Here is a 27,887-nt window from a genome sequence, read left to right on the forward strand (position 1 = left end):
ACATTTGACATTATTTGCTTAAGTACAGCAATTATGTATTTTTGAAGAACTGCGTGCGGCAGTTTTGTCATTATAGTTGAATCAAATACTGGGAAGTTCCACCACACCTATAACAAATATTTACAGTAAGCAGATACCCACATCCAACCTGTGAACAGACGCCTCATTGTCTACTTAATACATGCTCAACCAAACTGACTCACATACTCGAATATCTACTTTGAAAATCTGCTCTTTCAGATACGGGAATTTTGTGAAAAGCACAAAAATCTAACCTCAGAATGTGTTAACAACGTTCAGGTTGGCTGTGGTGTTTAAGCGATGCAGTTATAGTGAAGCATTTTGCTCAGACCGTGCTGAGCTTAATTACTTTGAGTCAGAGTATAAATCTAATCTGTAAAACTGACCCATTAAACAACTGTCAATAAAACAACATGACACAGTAAGATGCCGTCTAGAAGGTGTGCCATGTTCTCAGGCATGCCATATATTGTTTCTACAACTGGAAAATGCTGTCAGGCAACCAGGTTTGCCCTCAGGACAAAAGGGAGGAGTGTGACCAAGGTAACAAGCACCATTCACACTTCAGAGCTGTACCTGGACGCTTGTAATACTACACCTGTGCAGCTGTAGCTCATCGTAGTTGATAAGCTACTTGTGGAGCGAAACACAGTTTTGACACACGACCAAGACTTGGTTGTTGTTAGCAAAAAAGATGGACAATGATCAGTCAACGGAGGGAGAGGAGCCAAACAAGTGCCAAGAAGAGGAAGATAATGGTTTGGATTGGCTTCTTGGGAGAGACAGTCCAGAGATTGTCCATGCACCTATGGACACCAACTTCTCAATGCCCAGGTAAACAGTCCATAGAGGGGGAAGTGGTGCTTGATTGTACCAAGGGTTATCTACATGGCCTTTATTTATTAAATGATACGATGACTGCTGGTAATGCCAACACAGAAATCAGTGTTGTTTGATAGATGCTAAGGAAATGTAGCATTTTAGCCTTCAGAAAACGAAAAGCATCAGGTGACATGTTGGCAAATTGCAGGTTAACAAGCTTCAGCCTGCGTGAAGTGTTGTTCACAAGCTGTCCGGATCGTTTTCCCAAAGTGACTCATATTACAAATGTTGTTCTTTCACACTGTAGTTAAAATATTCATGGTCACATGATGCAAGGTATTGAAATATTGTTACAATGAAGTATTTAATATTTAAACATATTGAAATGTTAATTTCATTATGTCACCTTTATGATTTTCTACGTTTCACACACAATAGCACAAATAGCACCTGTGTAGACAGCAGATGCACCAAAGAATTCACCAGGGAGAGAGTCTTTGAAGCAGCATCCCAGGGAGACGCAAGTGAACTTAATGGCCTGCTCGACTACCTGAGAGATCATGACAAGCGACTTACGAGCCCAGAATTCACAGGCAAGTTGAAATCCAACAATGTCCTCCTGTTATCTGTGACCAGTTAAAACACCATGTTTGTGCTCGGAATTAATTTAGCTCATGTTAAGCAACTGGCTGTTTGCTTGGGGCAAAGTTTGTTTCAGAAAAGGCAATGTTGTGAGAAAATATTAATAGAGTTTATTTATGATCTTAACTGGAATCACGAGAAATGGTAAATACAATAATGTGGACTGTGATACGGGAAACAATACTTTTTCATTTGTCCCAAACTTCCAGATGAATTAAATGGGAAAACGGCGCTCCTGAAAGCTTTGCTGAATCTGAAAGATGGAAAAAATGACACCATTGAAGTGCTCCTCGACATAGCAGAGAAAACTGGAGATTTAGAAAATTTCATAAATGCAGCTTACCTCGATCCTTGCTACAAAGGTTAGTGAACTATAATTGTCATTGTTTTTTTTGTCATGAGTAATCTTGCACCTGAAGCAGTGTCTGTTGTACAGCATGTATAAAACATGGAGGCATTCAGGGTCATGTACTATAATGTGGATTTTCAAAGAAACATCAAGGACCAGCGTGTAGGATTTAGTGGCATCAAGCAGTGAAGTTGCAAAAAGGGAACACCTTAAATTTCCTTCCCCACTAAGCATGTAGGAGAACCTACGGTGGCTGCAGAAAAAGCAGCCATGACCACAGACTGAGCTTTCATACCCTGGCGTTTGCCAACACCTCGATCCTCTCCGGTAGCTCCCCCTCATCCCAAAATGTTCACTTCTACTTGACCAACACGACCAAAAGCAAAATGCTCAGGGCTTCAATCGACAAAGCAATGGGTGATAACACAGTGGCTATGTCCAGTAATCATACAGTTGATGAAAAATGTGTTAGGACCTCTAAAGCCAGTGTTTGGTTTGTCCGTTTTGGAATACTGTAGAAACATGGCAGTACACCATGGCTGACTCCTTGGAAGAGGACCCTCTCCATCTGTAGATATAAAGAGCTCATTGTGAGGTAACCAACTTTTTATGATACACTTATAAAACTGTGCTTATGAATATTTTGTTCAGTTTGTGCTAATAGATGCCCCTAAATCTTACACACAGGTCTTTTTAAAATGGCACCTGAGGGTCCTTTTAGATCACATTTGTCATGAGACTTTACGGACTTTCAAAATGTTTAAATCGACGATGGGATTATATCTGTACAGAAGACATTTACAACCTGTTTGCTGTTATTACAAACTACTTCACAGGGCAGACAGCCTTGCACGTTGCTATTGAGAGGAGGAGCTTTGACCACGTGAAACTGCTGGTTGAGAAAGGAGCAGATGTCCAGGCCAAAGCCAATGGGAACTTCTTCCAGCGAAATACAGGACTGGGCTTTTATTTTGGTGGGTCATTACACCCTAAAACTCGCAAGAAGCTACTTCTGCTCTCCCAGTTTTTAAGGGAATATTTTGTCATTTAACTTTGTGTGTTTCCAATAGGCGAGCTTCCTTTGTCACTGGCTGCCTGCACCAACCAGCCAGAAATTGTGTCCTTTCTTATGGACAATACTAACAGAAGAGCTGACTTGACTGACAAAGACTCACGAGGAAACACTGTCTTGCACACCTTGGTGGTCATAGCAGAAAATTCGCTAGAAAGTACAGATATGATTACAAGTACTTATGACCACATTCTTATCCAGCACAGCAAACTCGACAAAAAGCATAAAGTCCAGCTGGAGACAATAAAGAATAACCAGGGGTTAACGCCTCTGAAGTTGGCAGCAAAGCTGGGCAAGATTGGGGTGGGTGTACTTTCTATTATTAGTATCTGTGTGCATTTTCAGATACATGTTTGTACATGAGACATGCTTTGTATTGTCACACAAGATAACTGTCTTTTATGTCTCTCTTCATGCGCAGCTGTTCAAGCACATGTTAAGACGGGAATTTGCGGATGAGGAGATGAGGCCACTGTCCAGGAAGTTAACAGAATGGGTCTATGGGCCCGTTCACTCCTCGCTTTACGACACAAGCTCCATTGACACCAACGAAGACAACTCTGTGTTGGAGATAATCGTCTTTGGGAGTGAAATTCCGGTTGGAAATATATACATTACTTTTTACTTTTTACCCGTTATGTACATGAAGGGTTCAATCTCAAATGTTGCAGAGTGCAGTTTTTTGGATGAAGTGGGATATTCAGTGATTTGGATATGTTCATGGTAAAAGTGAGGCCTTTTAAACAACAGATAGAAAATGCACACCTGTAATCGCTTGTAGGTGTCAAAGTGTAGTTTGCAAGAGCAATCAACTAAATATAGCTGCGAGATCAACAAATGCTGAGTGCTTCTGCTTTTTAGCCCATTGTCCAAAACAATATCTTACAGCCTCAGATATCGAGGATCAGGATTAAGGATGAATTAAAGACATCATAGACCTGACATGAGACATGCATGTAGCCTCTTGGTTTCAGGAATAAAACCAATGTGCAGCTGCCCTAAACCTTTATTCTTCTTGATGGCCTGCAGGCGGAATCATTGAATTTTCTGTGAGAAAATGGCCCGACTATTCAGTTGATTTATTGCCTCAGTAAAATTAACATTTTTATATTGGGTTTTATAGTATCAATCAATAGTTTCAAGTCCTCTTCAGTACAGCCTAAGGTTTATTTAGGAAATTATGATCCTATTTTTAGTATATTAGACACTAAAGGAGAGTAAACTTGAGGGCAGGGCGACCGGTCGACCAGGATAGAGATGAAGCTATGTGCATCCACTGTCATGTCCAAATATGGTCACTTGTAGCTCTAAAAAAACAAGATGACGCCTGCCAAACTTGAGGCTACAAAATGGTATTCCACATGGCAATGTCTAATGTCGAGGTGGCTGCTTCCTTAAAGTCTCTGCTTAGACGACGCTAATGATATTTGAGGAATTCTATGGGACACAAGGTTTACTATTTTATTTCTCAGGCTGACATGTTGTAGCAAAGTTCTTGCCTTCATGATGCATTAGTAAAAGTTCTTTACAGCGCTGACATGGCAGATTAAGTAGAGAAATAAAGTACTTATAATGTGGATTTTCCCTTTGATCGTCCCATCAGAATCGACCTGAGATGCTGCAGGTCGAGCCCCTACGCAGCCTCCTCGAGGACAAGTGGGACAGGTTTGCTTCCAAGATATTCTTCATGAATTTCTTGGCTTATGTGATATACGTGTTCATCTTCACCGCTGTGGCTTTCTACAGGAAGAAAGGACAGGTAAGGACAAACTGGACAAATTACAGATTAACAACTTTGTCAGCCTAAGCGATGACTCTGAACCTTTTTACCTGCAGCCACCGTTTCCCATTGAAAATGTCCCGATTGACTACCTCCGTTGCACTGGTGAGATCATCAGTGTCCTTGGAGCAGTGTGGTTTTTGTATAAAGCGGTGAGAACGTGCCTCCTGTTCTGATAATTCACGCTAAAAGAATCCAAATTAATTTTCAAAGTAATTCCATATTTCTGTGTGACTTCTTCAGGTGGCTATATTCATAAGGAACCCTCCAAAGTTCAAGGCTCTGTACATTGATGGATTCAGTGACATTCTGTTGTAGGTATCACCATGAGATCTTTTTTATGCCCAGGTGAACGTATGTCTTCTCACCACTCCACCTTGTTTTAGTTTCCTGCAGGCGATACTCCTTCTGATCAGCGTAGTTTTGTACGCCTGTGGGAAGAGAGCATATGTTGGGATCCTTGTGCTCTCGCTGGCTTTCGCCTGGATCAACCTGCTCCACTACCTAAGAGGCTCTAAACAAATGGGAATGTATAGTGTCATGATGCAAAGAGTAAGAATTATGTTTCAGTAAGCACTTTTTTAGTAGGTAGCTTGGTGAGACATTTCCTCTAAAGTCTCTTTCTCGTTTTAGATGATCCTGGTTGACTTATTTCACTTTCTCTGCGTCTATAGCGTCTTGCTTTTTGGATTTTCTGCTGGTAAGACTTTCCTAGATCCACAGTTCCTTGATACAGCACATGCAATATAATACTTAAGATGTTTTCCAAGGCAAAGACCTGACCTTTATCTTCTCCTTGTTCATAGCGGTCATTGTTCTCCACAAGGAAAACCCTCGAGTTTACAGAAAACTGAGCAATGGCACCCTGGCACTAGGAAAGCCACTGAGATGCAAGAAACCCTGTTACAGCAACATCCGTTTCACAATACTGGAAATGTTCAAGTTCACTCTTGGTATGGGTGATCTGGGCTTCACGGACCGTGCTGAGTACAAGGAAGTTGTCTACATCTTGCTCATCTTGTACATCGTCCTCACCTACATCCTGCTGCTCAACATGCTCATAGCCCTGATGGGAAACACGGTCGAGAAAACCTCCAAAGAGAGTGAAAATATCTGGAACCTGCAGGTGAATTGGCTTTTAGTTTATGCAACCTAATAATCACAGGATTAATATGTCTCAAGAATCCAGGGTTCTCCTGAAGGATGTCTCTAAATGCTGCTGGCTGTTTATGGATATATAAATGACAGGAAATGAGGGTTAGATTTCCAGAATATTCAACCTCAAGTCTGAAAAGAGACCTTTGAAATATGAGTAAATGTGTCTCTAGATGGTGTGCAAACAAAATACAACTTAATAACATAACAGATCTGACACTGGAAAATGCAAACCCCTCACACTCTGTTGCACATCCTCAGAGGGCGATTACAATTCTGGACATGGAGAAGACGATGCCGAAGTGCCTAATGGACAAGCTGTACTCCGGAGTGTCAAAGATGGTGTGCTTAGGAAGCCAGGAGGACGGAAGTCGAAAATATTTCAGGTAAACTTCATTTCAAAAGTCTGTGAACACCTGACCACCACACGTTGTTGGATACCCCATACAAAAAACATGGGCAATAATATCGAGTTGGACGCGCCTCTGGGACTATAACAGCCACCATTATTCTGGGAAGCTCAAAGGTGTTTCCTCGTTATGTCAGACACTGATGTTGGACAGGAAGGCCTGGCTTCACAACTATGAAACTTAGTCCTTTAAAAGTTATTCAGTTGGCTTTAGGGCAAAACTGTGCAAGCTAATTGAGCTGCACGTCAAACTGGTCCAACTCTCTGTTCTTTGGACGTTGCTTTTAGCACTTGGGGCACAGTCATGCTGGAGTCAAGGGGCTCTCTCTGTTGCCATAAAGTTTGGAACATTACAAATTGGACAAAACATTTATTGTATCATGCATCATTAAGACGACTCTAGGGCTCTGTAAAACAGAGCTCTGTTACATGTGCTCCATCAGTTCCCCCATTGGGCACTATGCATCCCAGTAGGTAGTGTTGTCCTGGCATCTGCAAAGACCAGATTTATCCATCAGGCTGCCAGTAGTGATTCATTATTAATCCAGAGTAATGTTTCCACTGCTCTTGGCATTGGGTACGGTGATATGAGCTTTGTTTGCAGCTCGTCAGCCATTAAAACCATTTAATGTGCGGCTGCTGCTTCCAGAGGAAGTGTTGAACTCATTGTTCCATCACTCACTATAAAGATACATACTGTATATCCTCACCAATCTCTAGTGGTGCTACCATGCCACATCTGTTTTAGTTTGTGGTGCTGTAGTGTGTGTGGAATAAAATGTATGCTCCTAAAGCTTGAACAATGACATCTCTTCCAGATGAATTGTGCTGCTTAATCAGTTGTTTAGTTAGAACAATGGCTGTGATACAAATTTCTCTGTGGTGCAAAGACAGTACATATAATACGACTGTGGGTAACAGGTGCAAATGTTTTTGGTATTTAGGTAAAGTGACCCTCTGTTAATGAAGGTAGACATTTCAAACAAATGTTAAAGGAGTCCTCTTCCATTCCAGGGTGGAGGAATTGAACTGGAAACAATGGAAGTCAGATCTCGGTGTTATGCGGGAGGAAGACCCTGGGGAACGCATGAGGATGTCGCAGCCCACTGAGACTCCTAGTACGGCAACAAGACCACACACAACTTCTTGATTTCTATTTCCGTTTCCAACATGTCACTAATGAGTTTCCATTCCATCATCCAGGGAAGCGGTGGAGGCTAAATCCACTGTTGCAGAGGATTCGTGCCAGACATCGCCAACCACAGCTTTCGAGCATTCCCTAGGTTCATCAGATCATCAAGGTCAAGCACTTAATCAGAGTTCATAACCTAATCATTGAGATTCAGATGTATGTGGCGGTTTGTCAGGTGCCACAAAGAGCCACTTTTTATACTCTGTATACATTCCTAAAATAACAATGTGTACTGTTAAAGATTAGTGACAGAACTTTGTCATTTGATCCTAAATAAGAACAAACTGTAATTCCCTTGTTTCAAATTTGCCTTTTTTTTGTAAAGGTCGCGCCTGTAGAAAATGCTTTGTGATAAAGATGTAAGTTGAAATTTAATGTATACTATAAATGTATTGTACATAACAAAGAGTCAATCATAAAAGCTTTGTGTTTGCAAACTTTATTTTGGTTAGGGGGAATGTTTGTGCAAGACATTTTATTCCTGAAGGTTAGGCAAAACTGGAATATCACATTTCACAAAGTAGAGAAAGTAAGCCCCCCTCCACCACCGTTCACAACATGAAAGATCTTTGCTCATCAAAGACAATCATTTCAACTGGGAGTAAAAATAAATCTAGAGGGAATCGCTTCATGCCTGTGCCCCAATAAATATTGCCATCTGAATCAACTGACATGGTGAGCTACACTGTGCATTAGTAGATTCTTACAGTGCATATTGACATGGACTGTTTATGCATGATAATAACACTGAAATGAAAACAAAACAAAGTTCTGGTTACAGTCTGAATCTTACTTTGGATGTACTGTACAGGCAGGAACAATTCACTCTAGATTCGTTAATCCTCTGTTCACATGTTTACACTTTTACTTCACAAGATTTTCTTGAACTGTCCAAATGAGGGCAGCAGCTCTCCTGTATGTCACCAGGTTGTTGCTTATTACTGTTGGAACATCACAAGTTCCCAATACAAGCTTGCCAAGGCTTTTGGCCGGGGTGGTTTCAGAGAGGGACGCTTGGTCACTTTGGTCAGTGAGTCAGCAGCAAACAGTTCACACATCCCGACAGTGTCTAGGAATCGTGGCACACTTCAGGACTTCAGTCCATGACACAGTATCAGTAGTTACACTAAGTAGCTTGGTCCCCCATCAGAGATTAACTTCGTGCACCTTTGTCAGCGTGCACACCTGTGTGCAAGTACCCAAGCTTAACATACACACACGCAAGCACCCATTCACACACTTCTCCATACTAAGCCCAGTGGAGGCACTTCATATGAAACTGTAGAACCTGACTATGCCGGGCTGTAACGAGGCAGTTCAAAATAAACGGGGCAGGTCTCAAATCGTTTAGTGTTCATTTTAAAGTGAGGAAACAGGCCTGAAAGGTGTCCGTCTTTAGGCTGCTGTAGGCCAGACGTCTGAAAGTCACTCTGCCTCTGTGAATACTGGTAACACGGTAATATTTAGAGTGTTCTCCTAATAGACTTTACCAGCATCTGAGTGGTGGCCTTTTCACCCTGCGCCCATCCCATAAATAGGAACTTATTTTCAATGATACAGCCCATACATCATTTATTATTCATACACACGCACACACAAATCATACTAGTGTGTGTTAAGATTAAAGTCAATAGCAGCTTTAAGGGGCAGGCACATCAAAAATGAGAGCCAGGAAATAAAAAAAAAAACTGCCATCAAGAATGAAGATCGAAATCCAGAAAAGCTACGGCTTGCATCTCAGCGGTCTTTCTCTACAGATGACGCCTCATCTCGCCACCTTTTCTCCCTTTTCACCTGTACTGTATTCTGAGAAAAACTCTTGGAGGAAAAAATGCTCAGCGATGTGAAAGACATCAGATTAAAGCGTGGATGCAAACCTCTTATTTGCCTCTGCAGTCAATTCAGTTTACACTGTCTGCGTCAATATGTGTCACCTATGGCACCTAATGTGAAAACACCTATGGCTTCAGGATGCAGTGGTCCAAAAAAATTAAAATAAATTAAAACTATATACGGATATTTATTAAGTATAACAACTAAAACACAGTCCAAATACTTTAAAATAACTGCTTCAGCCCTGTTCTACATACCTATTAATTCTGCTAAATACTATTCATATTTTACTCTTAAAATCATCTTAAATCCTCGATAGGCAACATTTGGGGCAGTAAGATGGGTGACTTATCAACACCACGGTTTATTACCTTAATATTTACATTTAAGGCAACATCGCCCAATCCCACTAGCTAGACATATTAACTCTGCCCAATGATCCGACAGCACACATGTAGAACCTGTTTCAAAAAAAGCAAAGAAAACAAACTCTCTCAAAATGAAGCCATACTGAAATTTGGATCCTGGTAAAGAAAATCAGTTAAATATTATGTAGAGGATTACTACTGTGACATTTAAGGCTTTTTCCAGAAGGATTGAGGCTAGAAGAACAATAAATGCCCAGACAACATCGACCCGAAAAGACTAGAGGAGGAAATGGGTCCAGAGCTTCATGCTAGACACATCTAGCAACACATAACCTGCATTAATGTTCTTACTTTTTTCTTTATAGGTAGCAGAAATACAACACAGGGCCAGTGATTAGTAGACAGACAGCCCACCACAAGCCACACAGGTAATGTCCACACCACATCAGTTCACTTGTATTACAGTAGTAAAGTGGTGAGGAAATGCGTCAGAGGGGAAATCTTCCCAGCTTGTGTTCTTTGAATTACTTGCACGCTTGCAAGTGATCAATTCACTTTTCACATACTGACATACATACATCATTTGAATATTAATGGGATGCCATCGTTTCACATTAGCTACAGACAAATCGGGGCTGATGGAGTTTCGGCTCCTTTTGCCAAATTTTAAGCATAACATTTAAAAAAGTAATTTCTACAGTTCAAGTAGGACCATCTACAGAAATAAGACAAAAACCGTAATAAAAGAATAACTACTTCAAAAGCAATGTTTTAAATATTACACAGGAGGGCACTTTAGACCTTCCGAACACAAGAAAAACTACTTGAAACTTCAGAAACTACACAAAATGGAAAATGTTGCGGTTTTCTTAGTGCTGGCTTTATCTTAATTTAACTAAACTTCTGCTTAACAGTGATAGTTAGCCGTTTTTATCGAAAAACTACCAGGACCAGTCACGGTGTAGTCACAGAGTTGAGGCTCTCACGTAAGCCCATTAACCGACATACACCATAACTATGGGAGAGAGCTCCTGGGGCAAAAAAACCTTATCAACAGTCTTATTAATTGCATATACATGTAACCTTCTTATTTAAATGGATCACAAACCTGCTAAGAGGATAAATAATTGCAAAATAAAAACATTACACAAGGACATCCTAAATGTTGCCTTTGGGCAGTTGTAAGGCCACAAATGCTGAAAAAAGTTGAGTTGTTCCATGTCAACCTAGGAAAAGCACTGTGACAATCATATGGCAAGCATATTCTCAGCTGCAAATTAATATTTTAGAACACCATATATATACACATGAACAAAGAGCAGCACATCCATGCCAGTGATGAAAAGAGGAAATCTACTCAACAGTGGACAACAATCTCAAAAACCCTTCATCTGCAACAAAGGTACGACATGGCTTAAGACCTGAGGAATACTTTGAAAAATCACAACCTGGTGGGTCTACAAATCAAGCTCTGGAGCATTAAAATGTAATTGATCACTTGCAAGATCTTAAAGAATAAACCACAGTAGCTGAACGTAGTTGTTGAGAAAACTCAAAACACACCAAGGGGGAAAGCGTACGCTTTAGCGGTAGCCTGGGTGATGACTGTGGACACCTCCACCGTTGTTGGGCTCCTGAACTTGGCCCATCGCTGACCTATGCATCTTCTGCATCACATCCATGTTCTGCTCCTGAAAGCTGGGCATCTGAAAGTCCCCTCCTAAGAAATCCAAATTCTGCATCAACTTGGACTGGCCAGGGGGACCTTCTTTTCCTGGCCTGTACTTTGCCCCTGGGATGCGGTCTGTGGATGCAGCAGCTTGCCCTCCCTGGAAAACCACTGGGAGGTCCTGAGGGCCTGATCCATTGTTACCTGCTGTGGCTGGGATGTTGCCCCATGGTGGCTGCATGTAGTGGCCATTAATGTAAGGCATAGAACCCACTGGGCAGTTAATAGGGGATGATGGTTGTGGTTTTTCTGCAGGGTGTTTTAGAGGAAAAGACTGTGCAGTATTGGGCAGCTTGTGGGTATAGTTGAGGTTTCCAGAGGGGAAAGAACACTCAGTTGGAGGCTCCATTCTTGGGTTCTTGCATGGGTGGGCCCCCTCAGGGGGCTGCTGCATGTGGGCCAGTTGATGCTGGGCCCAGGAGCGCTGCTGCTGCTGCAGGTGCTGTAGCTGTAAATGTTGATGTTGCTGTAACTGCTGCTGCTGCTGCTGTTGTTTCTGCTGATGTAAATGATGCTGAAGCTGCTGCTGCTGCAGGTGTACCTTTTCTGGGTCTGTGTGAAAGGCAGGTATGCTATTGGTAGCAGCTATCGAGGGCTGTGAATGGAGAGCAGCACTAGAAGTCTGAGCTGTAGCTTTGTCTGGGGGTCCAACCAAAAGGCAGCTGGGCACAGAGCCCAGAGCCGGGTGGTGCGAGGACACCCTTGAACTGGCGTTGATCAGCAGGTTGCGGCTAATGGGGCTGGGATTCGCGATCTGTCCCTCACAGACTGAGGTGGTGCCCATACCAGCTCGTGCCTGGCACAACTGGTTGATTTGGTGCACAATGCTGCTCAGGTCACCAGGCCTGTTCTGATGCAGGCCGGCTGCCATGGACAGTGGGATGGTGGAGGTAGATACAGTAACATTTGGTGGAGCATCTGCGTCAGGGAGCTTCCGGGGCCCATATGCCCCCGGTGGGGGCTGCTGGAGGTTATTAGGCATGGTAGGAGGTCCTGCACCAGCAGCCTGGGGAAGGGGCTGTGTGCCAACTAGACCCTGGGTGTGCTGCAGACTGGGCAGCTGGGCTCCATCAGACATGTGGCGCAGGTCCTGAGTCACTCCTTGTTGTGAAAGTAAAGCTTGCGGAGGGGCCGTCTGATGCTTTAGTGTCTGCAGATGAGAGAGATGCTGCGGTGGCACCACTGGTGGGCATGTCTGGCTCTGCTGTTGCTGTAGAGCCTGAGCGTGAGGCAGACTCTGCTGCCTCTGTATGCCTTGTGGGAGAGCCAATCTTTGCTGCTGTGAAGTCTGAACCTGGGACAAGCTCTGTTGCCGCTGCAGAGCTTGTGAATGAGCCATGTTTCTCTGCTGTAAAGCCTGTGGGTGAGGCAAAGTCGGAGGCTGCTGTAAAGTCATTGGATGAGTCAAGCTTTGCTGTTGCTGCAACAGCTGTGGGTGGACCATGCCCTGCTTCTGGGCAGCCTGGGCCCCGGGGTTAGATGGGCCCGGGAGGTGAGGAGCAGGTTGAGGAAGATTTAAAGTGCTTTGAGTGGCGTATGGCCCACTGTGAGGGTTCATGACGGCTTTGTGAAGCTGTCGGGTGCGGCTACCGTCTGAATCTTTAATGACACCTTTGGTAGGCGCACGGAGGACAGCCAGAAGGCCCCTACTGGAGCTGACCTGAGAGGGGTAGGGACTGTGGCGCTGACTTGACGAGGATGTGTCAAGCCCGTTGACTGTGCGACGAATGTGCTTCCTTTGAGGTACTTTGACACTGTTGGGGAAGATCTGGATGGTCAGAGGGTTGTTGGCAACTTTCTTAGCATAGGCATCCAACTCGGCTGGGGTTGGATAAGTGGCAGATCTCATCTTCTGTGTAGTTTCCCCTGCAATGTGTATAAAGTCATTGACGAGGTCATTGGAGTTTCATTATACATCACATCACTATGTGCAACACAATGTACTTCAACAATGCACTGTATGACAATGACTGCAGTGTTGGAATAAAATGTACAGCGGTGTAAGTTTCATTGCTGCTCTACCTGCTGCAGCTCTCAAGAAACAGTTCTGTAGGCATTGAAGACAGCATGCCATGTAATGTACAACAGAAAGCTGAAAGCAGGCTGATGTGTTCAAGTGTTTAACTGTCCAGCTCTTATATGAAGCAGCAGGACAACATTAGTACTTGCATGTAAACTCACACAATTATACCTAATCGTGTACATTTTAGTATACCATGAACAAAATGATATTTGGAAGCTCAAACTTTGTATAAAATTGCCACTAAAACTTACCAATGAGGATCTTTTATTTGAAATAGAACAGCACGGTGAAAGAAAGCACTTACATTTCTGAAGTCCAGTGTTCATCTGCGTGCGGGAGAGAAGTCTGACGGTAGGGTCACCTGATGCCGGCAGACAGGCCAGCATGTCACTATTCCACTAATGCAGCATGAGACACCTTCTCCTCACCATACTGGGGAAAAACAGAGCAGGCGCAAGTCAGCCGCTGACAGACACTTAGTGTGGTGTGAAATGACTTTGCTATCGCCTATTTTCACATCCAGTACGGTTTGACCTTTTGCAAATGGCAGATTGTAATAAACTGACATCAGGGTTCTTTGGAAACTTATTTTGTTCACCCTGCAGCTCGCAAAAAAAACAGGTCAAAAAACATGTAAAAAGATCGACAGCATGATGGCGGGCTGCTAGCCAACTATCTTTTTCAAACTCACCACACAGTAAAAAGAACAAACCTCTGCTGAACATGTTTTATAGGTCATTGTGAAATCTAGACCCAAATAGAAATTGAATCATTGGTCCTAAATACAAATGCATTTCAATGCAGAAGAAACTGTTGTCTTGTTGAATACCTGCTTTACAAAGAATCACTGCACATGTCCAATATCAATCAATCAATCACATTTTATTTGTATAGCGCCAAATCATAACCAGAGTTATCTCGAGACACTTTACAAAAAGAGCAGGTCTAGACCGACTCTTTGTTCTGTTATTTAAAGGAGAGGCCCAACATGAATCACCATGAGCAGCACTTAGCAATATTCGGCATTTCAGCTCCAGATAAGCTTGTTAAAAAAACTCAGCATAAAAACGAGAATGCTCCGCGACAACATGTCAGCTCTAGGTATTCCAGCAGTAGTACTGAACCTGTAATGAATCACACACTGTCTGCACTGTTAACATAGGCAGTCCCACTGATATTTTTTAGGCTTTACTTTTCAAGTCATGAAGAATAGTTCAACGTTAGATTAGAAACAGTGTCTTAATTTCTGCTTTGCTTTCAGTAAAAGAGGGATGGGTCCTCAGAAGGGCAGCAACGAATAATTATTTTAATTAACAATTAAATCTGTGTTTAATCCTGTGGTATATAAAGTGTTGGAAAATATTACAAAGTTTTATCCTCGAAAATTAAAATATGTGTGATATATTTACTATCACAAGACAGCATATATACCACAACAACAAGAAGGTGAACGTAGGTTTGCTTGGTAATTATTCTTGTAACATGATAAATATATTATCAAAATAATTTTCGAATGAATTGACAAATAGTTTTTCCCCTAGTGATATGGCTTGGGCCTTTGTTGCAGCAGTCACAAGCTGAAACGTGTTGTTAGCTTATATCAGAGGTGTTACACAAAGAAGCAGTGTTCACAATTTTAGCCATTAGGCAATACCCAGAGCCACAGTGTCAGAGTGAAGGGAAAATAATTTAATGATCGGTTGCAGAGCTACTGCAGATTCTGTTGACCATCTCTTTCACTGGAAGAACACTGAGGAAGGATCTCTGAAGTAATCACATTTTCTCATGGTATCGTCACGTCGTTTTGCAGACTCATCTGATTGGCACAGTTTATGATTCATCATTTGTTCACGTCCAATGTTCAGATACTTGACTGACTTGTTACAGTAAAACAATCTTAAAGATCAATTTATCTACACGTTTCAAGATCAAACTCAATGATGAGATAAATGGTTGCTTTAGATAAATAAAGCACACGTTTGGTAGGACCGTATTTAAGACTACAGACTTTTCTTTATGACTTGGTTCTCCCGTTTCACCCTCTGTATCCGTCAGGATGACGCAGTGGACTGAGTGTTAGGAGCACGAAAGGAAAAGAGGATCTTCATTAATGCAGGCAGGATAATGTGACCTTTTCTACAGACACAGGTCACACTTACCGTGTGAAGCTATGGGATCGTCTTCGGCTAACGCCTTAAATAATCTTTGTCAGGTTTTTCAACCTATCGAACCAAACCTTTAATACATTCATAGAGAGGGCTAGGTTAACTTTCAGACAGCCTGTCTGTAGCTAGGTAACGTTAGCCATCTGTCTAGCAATCCACCCTAAATCTGCTCCAGTTAGCTAACCTTAGTACTAATCTGATGAATGTTGCTGGACTATTTGAGACAGCAAACTGGGCCGACTACGTGGCTACGATACCAGCTGTAAGGCAAATCAAAAATGGTAAAATTACATCGTTCAATAGGTTACCTCGAGTCAAGCACCACAATAAATAAGGAGCTCCTTTGTGCTTATTGTGACCAGGCCAGCTGGTAGGCAAACTTTAGCTTTTCATTGAGGAAAAACGCCGACGTGACCAACATTAAAGAGAATCATACTTACTCCTCACGAATCTACGAATAAGGAAACTTCATTTTGTGGAGATATTACGTTGATATTGCTTATAAATATAAAGAGATCATCCCCTCTGTGTTGGTTCTCCGTGCTGCTGTCCGGCTACGGCAGCAACATTTATTGAGCATGCGCAGAACAAGGGACCCCGCTTCTGCATTTAGGTACTAAGGGCCAACGCCTGTCCAATAATCCCCGGTGATGGGACTACTGTTTCTTGGTTAGGTTCTCGTAGTTGGCTAAATGATACCTGGTATCGTCTTAGTTTTATTTTAGAAACAGATTGAGCACAATGAAGTCAAATAACGCATAATAGTGAAATTATTCCTTTGTCTTTCTTCAGTATAAAAAATATCAAACTACTTGGTATTAAACTGACAGAGATCACTAGCCAAAACATAGTGAAAATTAATGAGCATCCAAAGAGATTATGACTGACATCTAGTTTTTTAATTTTCTATTAAGAGTTTATATATGTGTCTCGGCTGTGCATCACCCTCCCTTGAACTAAGATTAGGGAGTTGAATGAGGAATCTGGAAAAAATAAAAGACTACAGATTTGCAGTGTCAAATAAACGTAGCAAAACAGAAAATGGCAAAAAAATTAATAAATGATGGAATTTCGATTTATTACAATGACAATTAGCTAGGAGTGAACTGATTATTCTGTGTACAGACAGATGACATGCAGCAAGAGCATACAGGAACTTATGGTCGTTTGAGACACAGTGTACGTGTTGTAAATAACATTAAGAATATAACAAATATGTCATATATACAGCTGACACATTGGAAGCTTAACAAATCAATATGGTCACAGTATTTGTCAAGCCACTATATCAGCAAGAATGATACAAACATAAATTAACTAAGGATGAGCACAAAAAACTTAACAACAACAATAACAGTCGTCAGTAAATTCTGTGTCAGTATGCTCCTACTGTCTGATTTTCAGCTGCTTTAGATATGAGGTTCAAGCTAAACACCATTCTAGAGGATGAAATACATTTCATAGGAGGGGGTCAACTTGTTATGCCCAATAATATACTGTACCCCCTCCCCCCATCCTTTCCTAAAACCTTTGACAGTGTCGGATCATTTGCACTGCTGCACTGAAGCTTAACATTAGGTGTATTAGAGCGCAAAACAACAAAGTGTTGTAACCATTCACAAACAGCAATATTACGGCTTAAAACAGATGAAAATTAGTTTGATAAGTTTAAGAACTATCCTTCTATATTTGATGTCACAGTTAATAAAACAAATCGATGATGACATGTACAAACAAACATTGTGTTTCTCTGAAAAGTGTAAAAGTTTGGTTCGTTGACACACCCTGTCAAACATGGCTTAGCATCTAGATATTTGTAGTATGAAATTAAACATCAGATAAACTATGCAGTACCCAAAGTCATTTTGATACAGTTAAACTTAAAAGATAGTCTATTCTATTTGGCATCACTGTTTTTTCCATTAATTTCCAGATCCATCTATTCACATAAAACTTCTTCCACAATATTCATATATTTTAACTTCGAGCCAATTTGCCCACGAAAGCTTTTTTCTCATCTTTGTCATCTTTTTTTTTTTTACATCAATCTCTTCAACCTTAATAAAGGCCAAAACTACCAACATTTTACATTAAAATTTACACTAAATATTAAAAGGACCACATTACAAGCTAACCATATCAGCACAAGATGTGAATTTGCTTCCTGTTTTCCTGCTATTGTATAAATAAAAAATCAGATTTACTATGCCTGCAATCTACAGTTTGTGGAGAATAAAACTTCTTGCAGGGACACAGATAAAATATTAACAATGCAAGTGCTTCTTTTAAGATTGTAAGCACTTGTTACATAAATAAAGATAAATCACTGAGACATAAATTAACCTGAATAACCTTTGATAGTTAAAAACATATACAAAACAACAAAAGCTCTACAATTAAAGTAAAGGATTCAGATTATCAAGGGAATGCAGAAGTGTCTTCAAATAAAGAAAGAGGTATATAAATCAACAAAAAGGCCTGCAACATGCGCAATGTGAGAAGTGTGAACAGAGGCCTTGTACTCTGAAAAATCCTGGCCCTGATGTATAAATAACAAAGAATAAGGGCTAATAAGCTTTCAGGTCTAACCAGGATGAGAGTCAGCAGGTACACCTCACCAGTCTGCTATTCGATGACTTATCATACAAACAGGCCAATATATACGATTTAAACACAAATAATTTAAAAATAAACATTAAAAAAAGACAACACAAAATGTTCACGTTAAAGTTAAATCAAAAATATCTTTGAATGAGCAGCAGTGCATGCAGATATTCTGGTCCTGTATAAAGTAAGGCACCAGAGGTTTCCAAAATTCACTTGGTATACAGTATATACGTATAAAACAACAAAATTCTTCAAGTGTATTAAAGGCAGTCTATCAGAGTGCATACAACAGATACTGAAGTCATGTGGAGTCGTTGCTTTTCAAGCATGAGCGGTGGTCATCTTCTGCAGCAGCGGGATCTGTTGAGAAAAGGCAGTTTTATTCCACCACACTAATGCACCAACTCTGTCTCCAGTCCGTTAGAGGACAGAAAGTTAAACTTTCTCTGTAGATTCATCAATGTAGGAATATATGAGTCAACATGACAGAAATGTAATGTCTCATGTAATCATCATGTTTTCAAACACTGGTGGTGGCCAGGATACTGATGTGCAACAACAGGCATCCTCTGAGACCACTAACGTTAGCATGCTTTGCTATACGTTTATACATAAAGGGGATATTTTAATGTTTTTTATTTACATTACATTTAAAGATCTGTTTACTAGTCATGGTGAGTTCTACTCAGCCTGTAAAAACAGCTGTATAATGTCTTCTATGTGTTCGTAGGAGGTCTCTGACGTTATCTCACTATCTGTGTTTGAACTGGAGGAACGACGTGGGCGTTTACAAGTCAGAGTGAGTCACCTCAGGACTGTAAGGGCCCTGATCAGACAGAGTGCATTTTGCAGGCTGTAAAACACGAGGCGCACCGCACCGTTTTTTCAGCTCGAGGCGCTCAGAGCGTTTCCTCAAAAACGCGAGTCGCACAGAGCGGAAAAACGCGAGGCGCTCTGCAACGCAAAAGTGTCCCTCTCAACTACAAAAAAGCTCCCAGCTGCTAAAACGCGGTCTGTCTGATCGGGCCCTAACCCACCATTATCTAATGCTGAATGTAAACCAACAGAGGGCTATGTTTTGTTTTATATGTATGACACAAAATTTTACATAATAAATAAAAAGAATTAAGTGAAATCTACACTCCACAAAAGCATATTATAGGATCTGATTCTGTCCTTTAATCCCTCGTGCATTTAGAACATAAGTAAGACCATGCAAACATTCACATTGTTACAAACTTGTACAGTAATGTACGCTTACCTTTGACAAATCCACTCCAGTGAGGGCGTTGACAGACACAGGAAGTTCAGCCAATAGGCGGTTTACCTCACCCGTCACACGGTTGCCCTCCCCACTAAGGATGACTATCTCGTTGGTCCTGGCTAATGGCGCTGCCACTTTGGAAGCAATCTGCAAAGATGTGATGAAAGTGTTTACTGTAAGCAGGAAATAATGTAAATCTCCCTCCTTAGGTTACGACTGATCACGTGATACGTGAGTCACAGTCTCATGACTGTTGAATCATTAACCTGAAACACTTGTGGTGATTCTGATGTAAGAGCAAGAGCTGTTATTTTCCATGACTGAAGCCGCAGTTTCAATTTCTTAAAGATAAACAACAAGCTTCCTAAGTGCCCTTGTTGTATTCTGGGGGGATTAAACAATAGCAATCAAGATATGCTGGAAGAAGGATGTGTTACATGTAGGCAGAACCAGGCGAGCTGTTCCCCCTGTCTTTTTGTTAAGCTAAGCAAATTGTCTCATGGCTGAAGATTTATATTGAACAGACAGATTTGAGAGTCATACCTGTCCTCTTGACTAACTTTTGGCAAGAAAATGAATGAAGTTTCCCTAAGTGTCAAACTTAGCATTTAATACCAATACACTGAGGTAGAACAGTGATTCTGTAACAACAATCCAAGAACTGGATTAATAACAACACTTCCTAGGTAAAAAGCTGTATGCAGTGACAAACCAGTGAGCTCTTGAACTAAACTACAGGTGGTCAGAGAAGCTTGATCTCCATTAAGGAACTTGTAAAAACACATGCAGAACCCTCCTGTGGTTTACCTTAGGCAGGGCCTCGAGGACCAGGGCAGTCTTAGCTGCCTCTCCGTACTGCTGATAAGCCTCCGCCTTCAGTCTCATCTTCTCAGCCTCCGCCTTGCCCACTGCCTCGATGGCGGAAGCTTCCGCCTCACCAATCTTCCTGATCTTCTCTGCCTCAGCCTGGGCTATCAGCACCTTCTTCACCCTGACAGAGGGGAAACACGCAAATTAAAATGTTATACGTTTCATACATCTAACAAATCACACAATGACAAAAACCCTGCTGAGTGCAAATGGGTTCAACTATTTAAAAAAAACAATTCCAAGTCATTTTTCTGTTTGAAAGCTGAGTAAGACGTTATCTGGCTTCACACTGAAATCTTTAAAACATTAATGTGGCAACAAAATAAGGTGATCTTATTGCAGACTGCATGACCACAGCTCATGGAAATGCAGTATGGTGAGTTATTCAGTTTAAAAGGATGCAGGCTGGAAGGACAGGTTTCAAGCCTGTGTAACAGATAATCATCCACACTGCTAGTATGTCTTTAACCAAGACTATAAATCTCTACCAGAAGCACAGTGATGGTGCTGCTCTTTAGCTTGTGACCTCTGACCTCCCTGTAGAGCAGATTAAACCCTACAGGATATTTAGTTCAACACGCTGACTTCTAAACTCACTCCACAGCGATGATACACCAGCTGCAGCTCCTCAAATATTCTCAGCCCCTCAACAGGAAGACAGTAATAGAGATTTTGCCTGAACCCAAACATGCAATTCTCAGTGGTGCCGCTTTTCTTCTCTTTTCTGTAAACAAAAACCTTGACTGTTAACTTCTCGGTAAGGGCCACAAATACTGAGTAAATATCCCCCAGCATGTTTGGGATCTGAAACTCCCACTCAGCTGGTGTTTCAACAACGAGATTGTCCTTCTGCACCTACTCACATTTTTTACTGCTCATATATTTAAACCGTAGCTGTGAGCAAGTGCAGATCTCGAGGCATATCGGCTTTGAAGGTTACAAGGTTTTTGTTATCCCAAAAAATGCAAACACCAAAGCGTTTTTCTTTCTGACACAACTTTGCTGCCAGATGATTCACATATTCACTCCAATTAGCTTCAACAAGTCAATTACAGGCTGCACGGCCTCAAAAGGAGGCAGGGGACGAGGACTCTCTCAGTGACCTTGAATTTTCTACTGTTTGGTCTTATTGGCTGAAGAAGCTCATCAAACTGGTTGGATGACTCTTTAACTACTGTGTCACTCACTTCTGCCCCTCAGCCAGCTGCTGCATTTTATAGGCCTCAGCCTCGGCGGGCCTCTTCACAGTGGCAATGAGCTCCTTGTCTGTCCGGTCGATCTCCCTCTCCTCAATGGTGATCTCTTTCTTCCTCTGCACCACTTGGATCTCAATCTCCTCCAGGCGGATCTTCTGCTGCTCCTTGGCCGCCTGAAGTTCGAACGCCAGCTGGGCCTCTGCTTTCTGAAAACATCAGCACACACACATTTCTAACACCTGAGCACGATTTGTTTGAAAACCTAGATTTTAAATTGTATGAGCCGTCTCTTTTCCCTGAAGAAGCTTAGCAGTTCATCGCTGTATGAATCATATTTGTATTTTCTACAAGCTTGTTTGAGCTCTTCTTTTCTTCACTGCAACTGTGGACTGAGTAAAATATTCAAATTCCAATAACAAATATAGTTTTGTTTTGTAATGGCTGCTCCAGATGCCCACCTTAGTGTTGACTTCCTGGTTGAAAGAAGCTTTCTGCAGCTCCAGTTCTCGTTTGGAGTCAGCCATCCTGGTATCAGCCTGAAATTTGACGTCCATCATCTCCTTCTTACATTCTGCTTCCTAGGAGACGACAGCAAAGTAGAGCAGTGTTACGTTGGTTGCTGTTCACACCAGAATCTCTCTCAGTCACTTCTTAGACTCTCCAACCTGCTAGAGCCCCCTTACCCGTATCCCAGCATCCCTCTCTGCCTCAGCCACACCGATGTCTGCATCCCTCTGGACAGCAGCAGTCTGGGTCTTCCCGAGGGAGCTCAGGTAGTCGAGCTTATCATACACATCCTGCGAGCACAGACACACAGGTCAGCTCAGAGGAAACATAGCTCAGCTTCCTTTAAAAACTGACTCAAAGTGCAACTGACACAAAAACACATTTATCTTAGCCAACATAAAGTGAGGCTATAACTGATGAGTGCTAGATGTGCTACGTTTTACTGCTGCCTCCGCCACAAATGAACACCTTTTATCTGTAGTAACAGCTTATTGATTTTCTGCACCTGCATGCAAGAGCTGCTTTCACAAGCTCATCAACTGGAACAGTTGACAACACACAGTCTTTTCAGTGTGACGGTCTCAGCTACATCTGATAATAACATGAGGGACATAGGAAGTGCAATAAAAACTATATATAAATCAAGATAGAAAGAACGCTTGTATTTGTACGTTTTAAATCAGGAAGGTTTAACAGACGGATGCCCGAGGCCTCCACTGAAGAGCTCACTGTTCCTGAAATCACATAAACCATCTCTGCTTGCACTAATTGATGTGATAGAAATGGATGCTGGGTTTCCAGAGAAGCACTGTGGCCAGCCGCTGTGTCTGCGCCGCAATTAGTTCTCATCATCAACAGTAAAGTCTGACAGATGAGAGTCCTGGCAGACAATTATCAGACTCGTGAAATTCAGTAAAGAAGACGTCTGTGATGAGCAGCAGCCTCGACGGCAGATGAAAACCAATCCGATAAATGTTTGTGTTCGTATGACTTCCTCAGTGCTGCTTACTGACTAAACACAGACTTCAAGCTTGGCCCTTAGTAGCAGTTCATGCGTCATTAAGGCATGGATGAAACAGAGCGCTCACAATCACAATGATGCACTCCTGAGCTGATAGTGTGTGTGCATCAGACTAAAGCACTACACAACAAACAGAAACCATCTGGTGAGCTCCAGTGGGACACTTACTCCCTCCAAAAAAAGCAGAGAGGAATTTTACAACAGAGCCAATAATATTTTAGGCAAATGATCATCATGTGAAGAAGGAGATTTATGAGTGTTAAACTGTCTGCAGCTCATGGCTTTCTGTTCACCAGGGACGTGTCTGTTTCAAGACATGTTCTGATGCGATCATTATCCTGGTTTTAAATGTCAAAATAAACAGAATGATCAGACATCACAAACACTTAAACACAGAACAATGAAGCCTCTCTTACAGCCTTGTTGGACCAGAAATTGTAAACACAAACATGTTAATGGTTAAAGGTTTGAGATCGTTGAGTGGCTTGTGCTCTGCAGATTATTGTCTGCGTCTTTTAGATGTTATATTTACATTCATGTCTTCACAGCTGATCTAATAGAGAAAAGCTTGCACACAGTCCTTTAAGTCAGCCATCTTAAATGTGAACTGTCTCTGTTATGCGACTGTAAACAAGCTGTACTCAGAGGAGGTCCACTAGCGAACGTTAGCCGAGCAAGTTCTGGTAATCGTTCTTCCTCTCCAGCCAGTGACCCAGAAAGTGTCCGAGGTTGGACATCGCTTTTCTTTGCTCAGTAGCGACTTTGGCATCATCATCAGGTATTCTTATCTTTGCACTGATAGGTAACTTTCTGAGCACCAGTCGCACTATTGTTGATGCAGCCTCTAAAGGCACATAAAACCCACCTTGATGGTAAAGCTGAGAATCTCGATGCCCATCCTGCCCACATCAGGAGCTGCTACCTCCCTCACCAGTTTGGCAAACTGGTCCCTGTCCTGATAGATCTGCTCCACTGTCAAAGTACCTGCAAAGGAGAGAAGTTACACCAACATGTTACACATATCATGTTACACATATCATGTTACACAGGACACCTCATGTCCAGGTTACAAATTAGCAGCTGCCAAGTTTTTCTTTTGAGTTTTGTCTTTGTTTTTTGTAAATAATAAGCAGCAGTATGGCACAAACATGTTGATGAGACATTAGGTGTTCTTCTGATAACATCAACCTGGAGTGTAGTCAGTTGTTTAATACATTTATGGATTGGTAGAAAACTATTGGTATAAACTATTTAACTGATCGAGTAATTGTTATGGTCCATTTTCAGACAAAAATGCCAAAGATTGAGCCTCTTCACTGTGAGGATTTGCTTCGTCTTTATTTTAATTAAACATCTTTTAGTTTTGGACTGTTGTGTGATAAGAGAACAAATCTGAAGCAGCGCCTCAGACTCTCTGGAAACTGTGATCGATGTTTTACTTCTTTAAAAAACAAAAGATCAAGAAAGCTAACTGTAAGTTGCAGCCCAAAGTAAGAAAACAAATTCAAGTTTTGACAAACACACATTAACATAAAATGAATGTCCGTACCTAGAATGGAGCGCAGATGTCCCTCCAAAGTCTGCAGAACCACAGCTTTGATTTCCATGACTCTTTTACCCAGGAACTGCTCACAAGCGACGGCCAGCAGGTCCTGCTCCGTCATGACTTTCACCTGAAGGAGACACGGACACAGAGCCGGTCAGCTCATCTGGTGATGGACAAAGCTCTTTTGTGTTTCGTGTTAAATGTGCAGTCCTAATAATAACAGATGAAGTCTGGTTCATTCAACTCTGAGACCTGTCCTGTGTGTGACAGAGTTCACAGAGAAGTCATCAGGATGTGGTCTTACCTGAGCCACCCCTGTGACAGTGATGGCGACCCCCTCTGCTGTCTCCACATCCTCACATCGCGGCTGCAGAGTCATGATCTCTAAGCTTATCCTACAGCGAGGAACAGAAGCACGATTATTAGACCACGAAGAGGAGTATACAGTAATATTTCTTTCTTCTTCTCTTTCTTGTTTTAGAACACTGAATTCAGTGTTTGACGCAGATCGAAATGAAAAGACCAAAAACATCTCTTCACAGATTACAATCTGTAGTTGATGAAACAGGAGAGCTTGAGAGAGAAGTTCAAACCCTCACTCTCTTACCTCCACACACCTGTGCAAACACTGAGTGAAACCGTCCTAATTCTGACACCCAAGAGGTGTGTTTGTTTGTGTTGGGATTCAGAAGCAGTTTGACTTTTTGGCAAGCACCTTGTTTCAGAGGTTTTGACCTCTTACAGTATGCACCAACTGGAAGAGGAAATCTGGTGTGACTTAAACACAGTGTCCACTCACAGCTGTCCTTCATTAATCTGCCACTTTACAACCACAACTTTGACATAAATCCAAGTTGTGGATGAGGTCATGGAATATTTCACAATCTCTGCTGTGACCTGTGGCAGCACTTAAGAACAGTGCTGTGGAATAAAATGTTAACCAGCCAACAACAACTGCTGCAAAAGATTAACCTGAGAAACACGCTCGCCTTGTGACGCTGCATATTTAACACATGTGCATCATTAGCCACAACGGCTTAGAGAAGTGGAATGTGTTGGCTGAAAAGACCTTTGCACCTGTTCACATTAGACACATCTTCAGCACACTGTGTGTAATACTTGAATATTTAGCTTTCATCATCCACTTACTTACTGACAGCCTGCATTTAATCAGACTTCCTTCGCTGTGAAATTTCAATAAAGAAGTTTATATCAGTTTGTGGTCTGATTAATAACCTCTGTCGTTTTATTCAAATGAGTTTGAATTTAAAGCTTTTAATAGTATTATCCACTTATTTGTGGTGAGTCACACTTCACGGCACTAAAGCACTTCAGGAGCTACTAAAGGTCAACTCAATTTCATGATAACATAAAAGGACCTCTCTGCTGTATGTTTTCACCTTTGAGTGTCCGAGATGAGACACCAGGCCCAGGCCCAGCCTCCCACAGCGTAGGTCTTTATATCAGAGCCACAGCAACCACCTGAGGGAAGAGGGACAGGTCAACACATCAATTATCTGTTTGCTTAAATCTTTGCATTGGATTTAAAATGAACCATCCTAACTGAAGACTTATGATTAAACACACATGATTAAACACACATTCACATGAACACTTTGCAAAATACATTAAAACGTCACACATTTGTACCTGCGGGTCAATTTAAAACGATGATAAACTATTCTGCCTTTATGTGTAATTGTTTTTAATTGTGTTGTTGCCATTATTTTTGTATTTATTCTATTTGTGCATAAAGATGTTCTTTTATTGTACTCTCGACATCACTGAAAATGAGGGCATGCTCTCAATGATTCCTCGAGATTTAAATTAAAGATGAACGAATAAATGAACTCAATATTTAATTTTCTTTGTTTGAGACCCTGTTTGTCTAAAGCAGGCCACATCAATAGATGCATAGAACCAAACACACACAGGTCAATACATTTTTAATTGATTGTGCCAGTTTGGTGGCTTCAGATGGAAGTAACCACAGAATACAGCTGAGTGCTTGTTGTATGCATGCTGTCTATTTCCCCTCTCCCTCCTTAAGCTATACCCTTTGTGTTCATGTGCACTCTGTGTGCCTCAGTTCCTTGATGTCCTACCATTAATATTCCTCATGTACAGTGTTCGACTTCATTTAACTAATATTGTCATTGTTTATGTCTTGATTTGGCTCTATTTCCTGAGCCCACCACAGTCTTCCATAAACAGCTACATTATAGCTGGAGTTAATGGATGATGAGCGAACCCGCCCCCCTCTCAACATCACTATGGGCCTAAAAGAAGCGAGAAACTACTCTCAACGAAAGAAAGATTTAGAGTTACTATTTTATATCTGAAGTCTTGTATTTTCAACGACTTAAAACTTGAGACGACTGCACTAATTACCGTTAATACCCTGACCTGCCATCGTTGCCGTGCTTGCTAACGATGTAGCGTTATGATTTAAGTTAGCCGTGATTAACGTCAACGTTGCTCTCACGGATTTAGTAACTTTACAGAGTAAGTTAGCTATTTAATAATATTTAGCGTTAGTATACGCCGCTACAAGTGGAAGATAAACCAGGCTTAGAAAAAGTAGGCACCACACATTAGCTAACAAGCATCAGTTAGCTCTTCCATTAACGTGACAGCTAGCTGGTTTCGTTAGCTCGGTAAGAAGGCGAGCACCTACCGGAGACTACCAGAGCTTCGTTTGGCCCGACAGTTAAGCAGCTCCCCATCTTGACTCGAAATAGCGACAGATAAAGACAGCAAACAGTTGGATCCTTTTAGGACTACGGTCGTTTTGTCCGTTGTTTAATCCAAGTCTGGACGTTTTGAAAGAGTCTTAACGTCCTGCACGACGACAGCAATAACACAGCAGCCCCCGCCCCACCTAACGACACCGCACTGACTGGCAGTGACGTAACGTTTGTCAACACGAGAAACTGACAAGGGAGGGACAGGGAGGTAAGACGATGATCCGTGCTTGAGGGGAAACTAACTCCAGGTGCTAACTCGACAACCCCTTCCGTTACATGATCCTCGTCGTAATGTGGTTGACCTAAATTAACATATATCATATGTTACTTCCTTTCTGGTTCATTGAAAAGTTATGATTTTGAAAATATTTTGAAAATATTCTAAAATTGTGGTTTGTATATGTTGACGCTAACTTTATGATTGTAATGTATTTCATTTTCCAACCAGAGGCAGCGTAATCTCATGTCTCTGAATACACTGAAACCAACTCCCATTTTTCCATAATGCACTAATATGGAAAGTTGTCCTTCGTAAACTAAAATGATAACATCCAAATAAAGTTTGTTTC

The 27,887-nt window shown here is 41.6% G+C and overlaps 3 protein-coding genes across 3 annotated transcripts; 1 reads left to right on the forward strand and 2 right to left on the reverse strand.

The window, feature by feature from the left end:
- The first annotated feature begins 610 nt into the window (after positions 1-610).
- Positions 611-7,930, forward strand: LOC138596882 (transient receptor potential cation channel subfamily V member 1-like). Its single transcript, XM_069668326.1, has 15 exons — positions 611-855; positions 1,282-1,436; positions 1,695-1,847; positions 2,671-2,808; positions 2,905-3,209; positions 3,328-3,504; positions 4,510-4,665; positions 4,743-4,838; positions 4,930-5,000; positions 5,073-5,238; positions 5,320-5,386; positions 5,493-5,812; positions 6,103-6,227; positions 7,265-7,368; positions 7,454-7,930. Exons 1-15 carry the CDS (start codon positions 716-718, stop codon positions 7,531-7,533), a joined length of 2,253 nt encoding a protein of 750 aa, XP_069524427.1. The 5' UTR covers positions 611-715; the 3' UTR covers positions 7,534-7,930.
- Positions 7,875-16,098, reverse strand: LOC138596883 (protein FAM222B-like). Its single transcript, XM_069668328.1, has 3 exons — positions 16,001-16,098; positions 13,700-13,827; positions 7,875-13,238 (listed from the first exon to the last, which is right to left on the reverse strand). Exons 2-3 carry the CDS (start codon positions 13,779-13,781, stop codon positions 11,227-11,229), a joined length of 2,094 nt encoding a protein of 697 aa, XP_069524429.1. The 5' UTR covers positions 13,782-13,827; positions 16,001-16,098; the 3' UTR covers positions 7,875-11,226.
- Positions 16,099-16,462: 364 nt separating this feature from the next.
- Positions 16,463-27,465, reverse strand: LOC138597271 (flotillin-2). The gene is made up of 11 exons (XM_069668852.1): positions 27,249-27,465; positions 25,972-26,053; positions 24,876-24,966; positions 24,575-24,698; positions 23,891-24,009; positions 22,181-22,294; positions 21,956-22,075; positions 21,489-21,703; positions 20,239-20,422; positions 19,429-19,578; positions 16,463-18,527 (listed from the first exon to the last, which is right to left on the reverse strand). Exons 1-11 carry the CDS (start codon positions 27,295-27,297, stop codon positions 18,489-18,491), a joined length of 1,287 nt encoding a protein of 428 aa, XP_069524953.1. The 5' UTR covers positions 27,298-27,465; the 3' UTR covers positions 16,463-18,488.
- Between the last annotated feature and the right edge of the window lie 422 nt (positions 27,466-27,887).

The sequence above is a fragment of the Semicossyphus pulcher genome, unplaced genomic scaffold (genome assembly GCF_022749685.1).
Source record: "Semicossyphus pulcher isolate SPU_LCO1_2020_fin unplaced genomic scaffold, fSemPul1.0.p SCAF_19, whole genome shotgun sequence".
Taxonomy (NCBI): domain Eukaryota; kingdom Metazoa; phylum Chordata; class Actinopteri; order Labriformes; family Labridae; genus Semicossyphus; species Semicossyphus pulcher.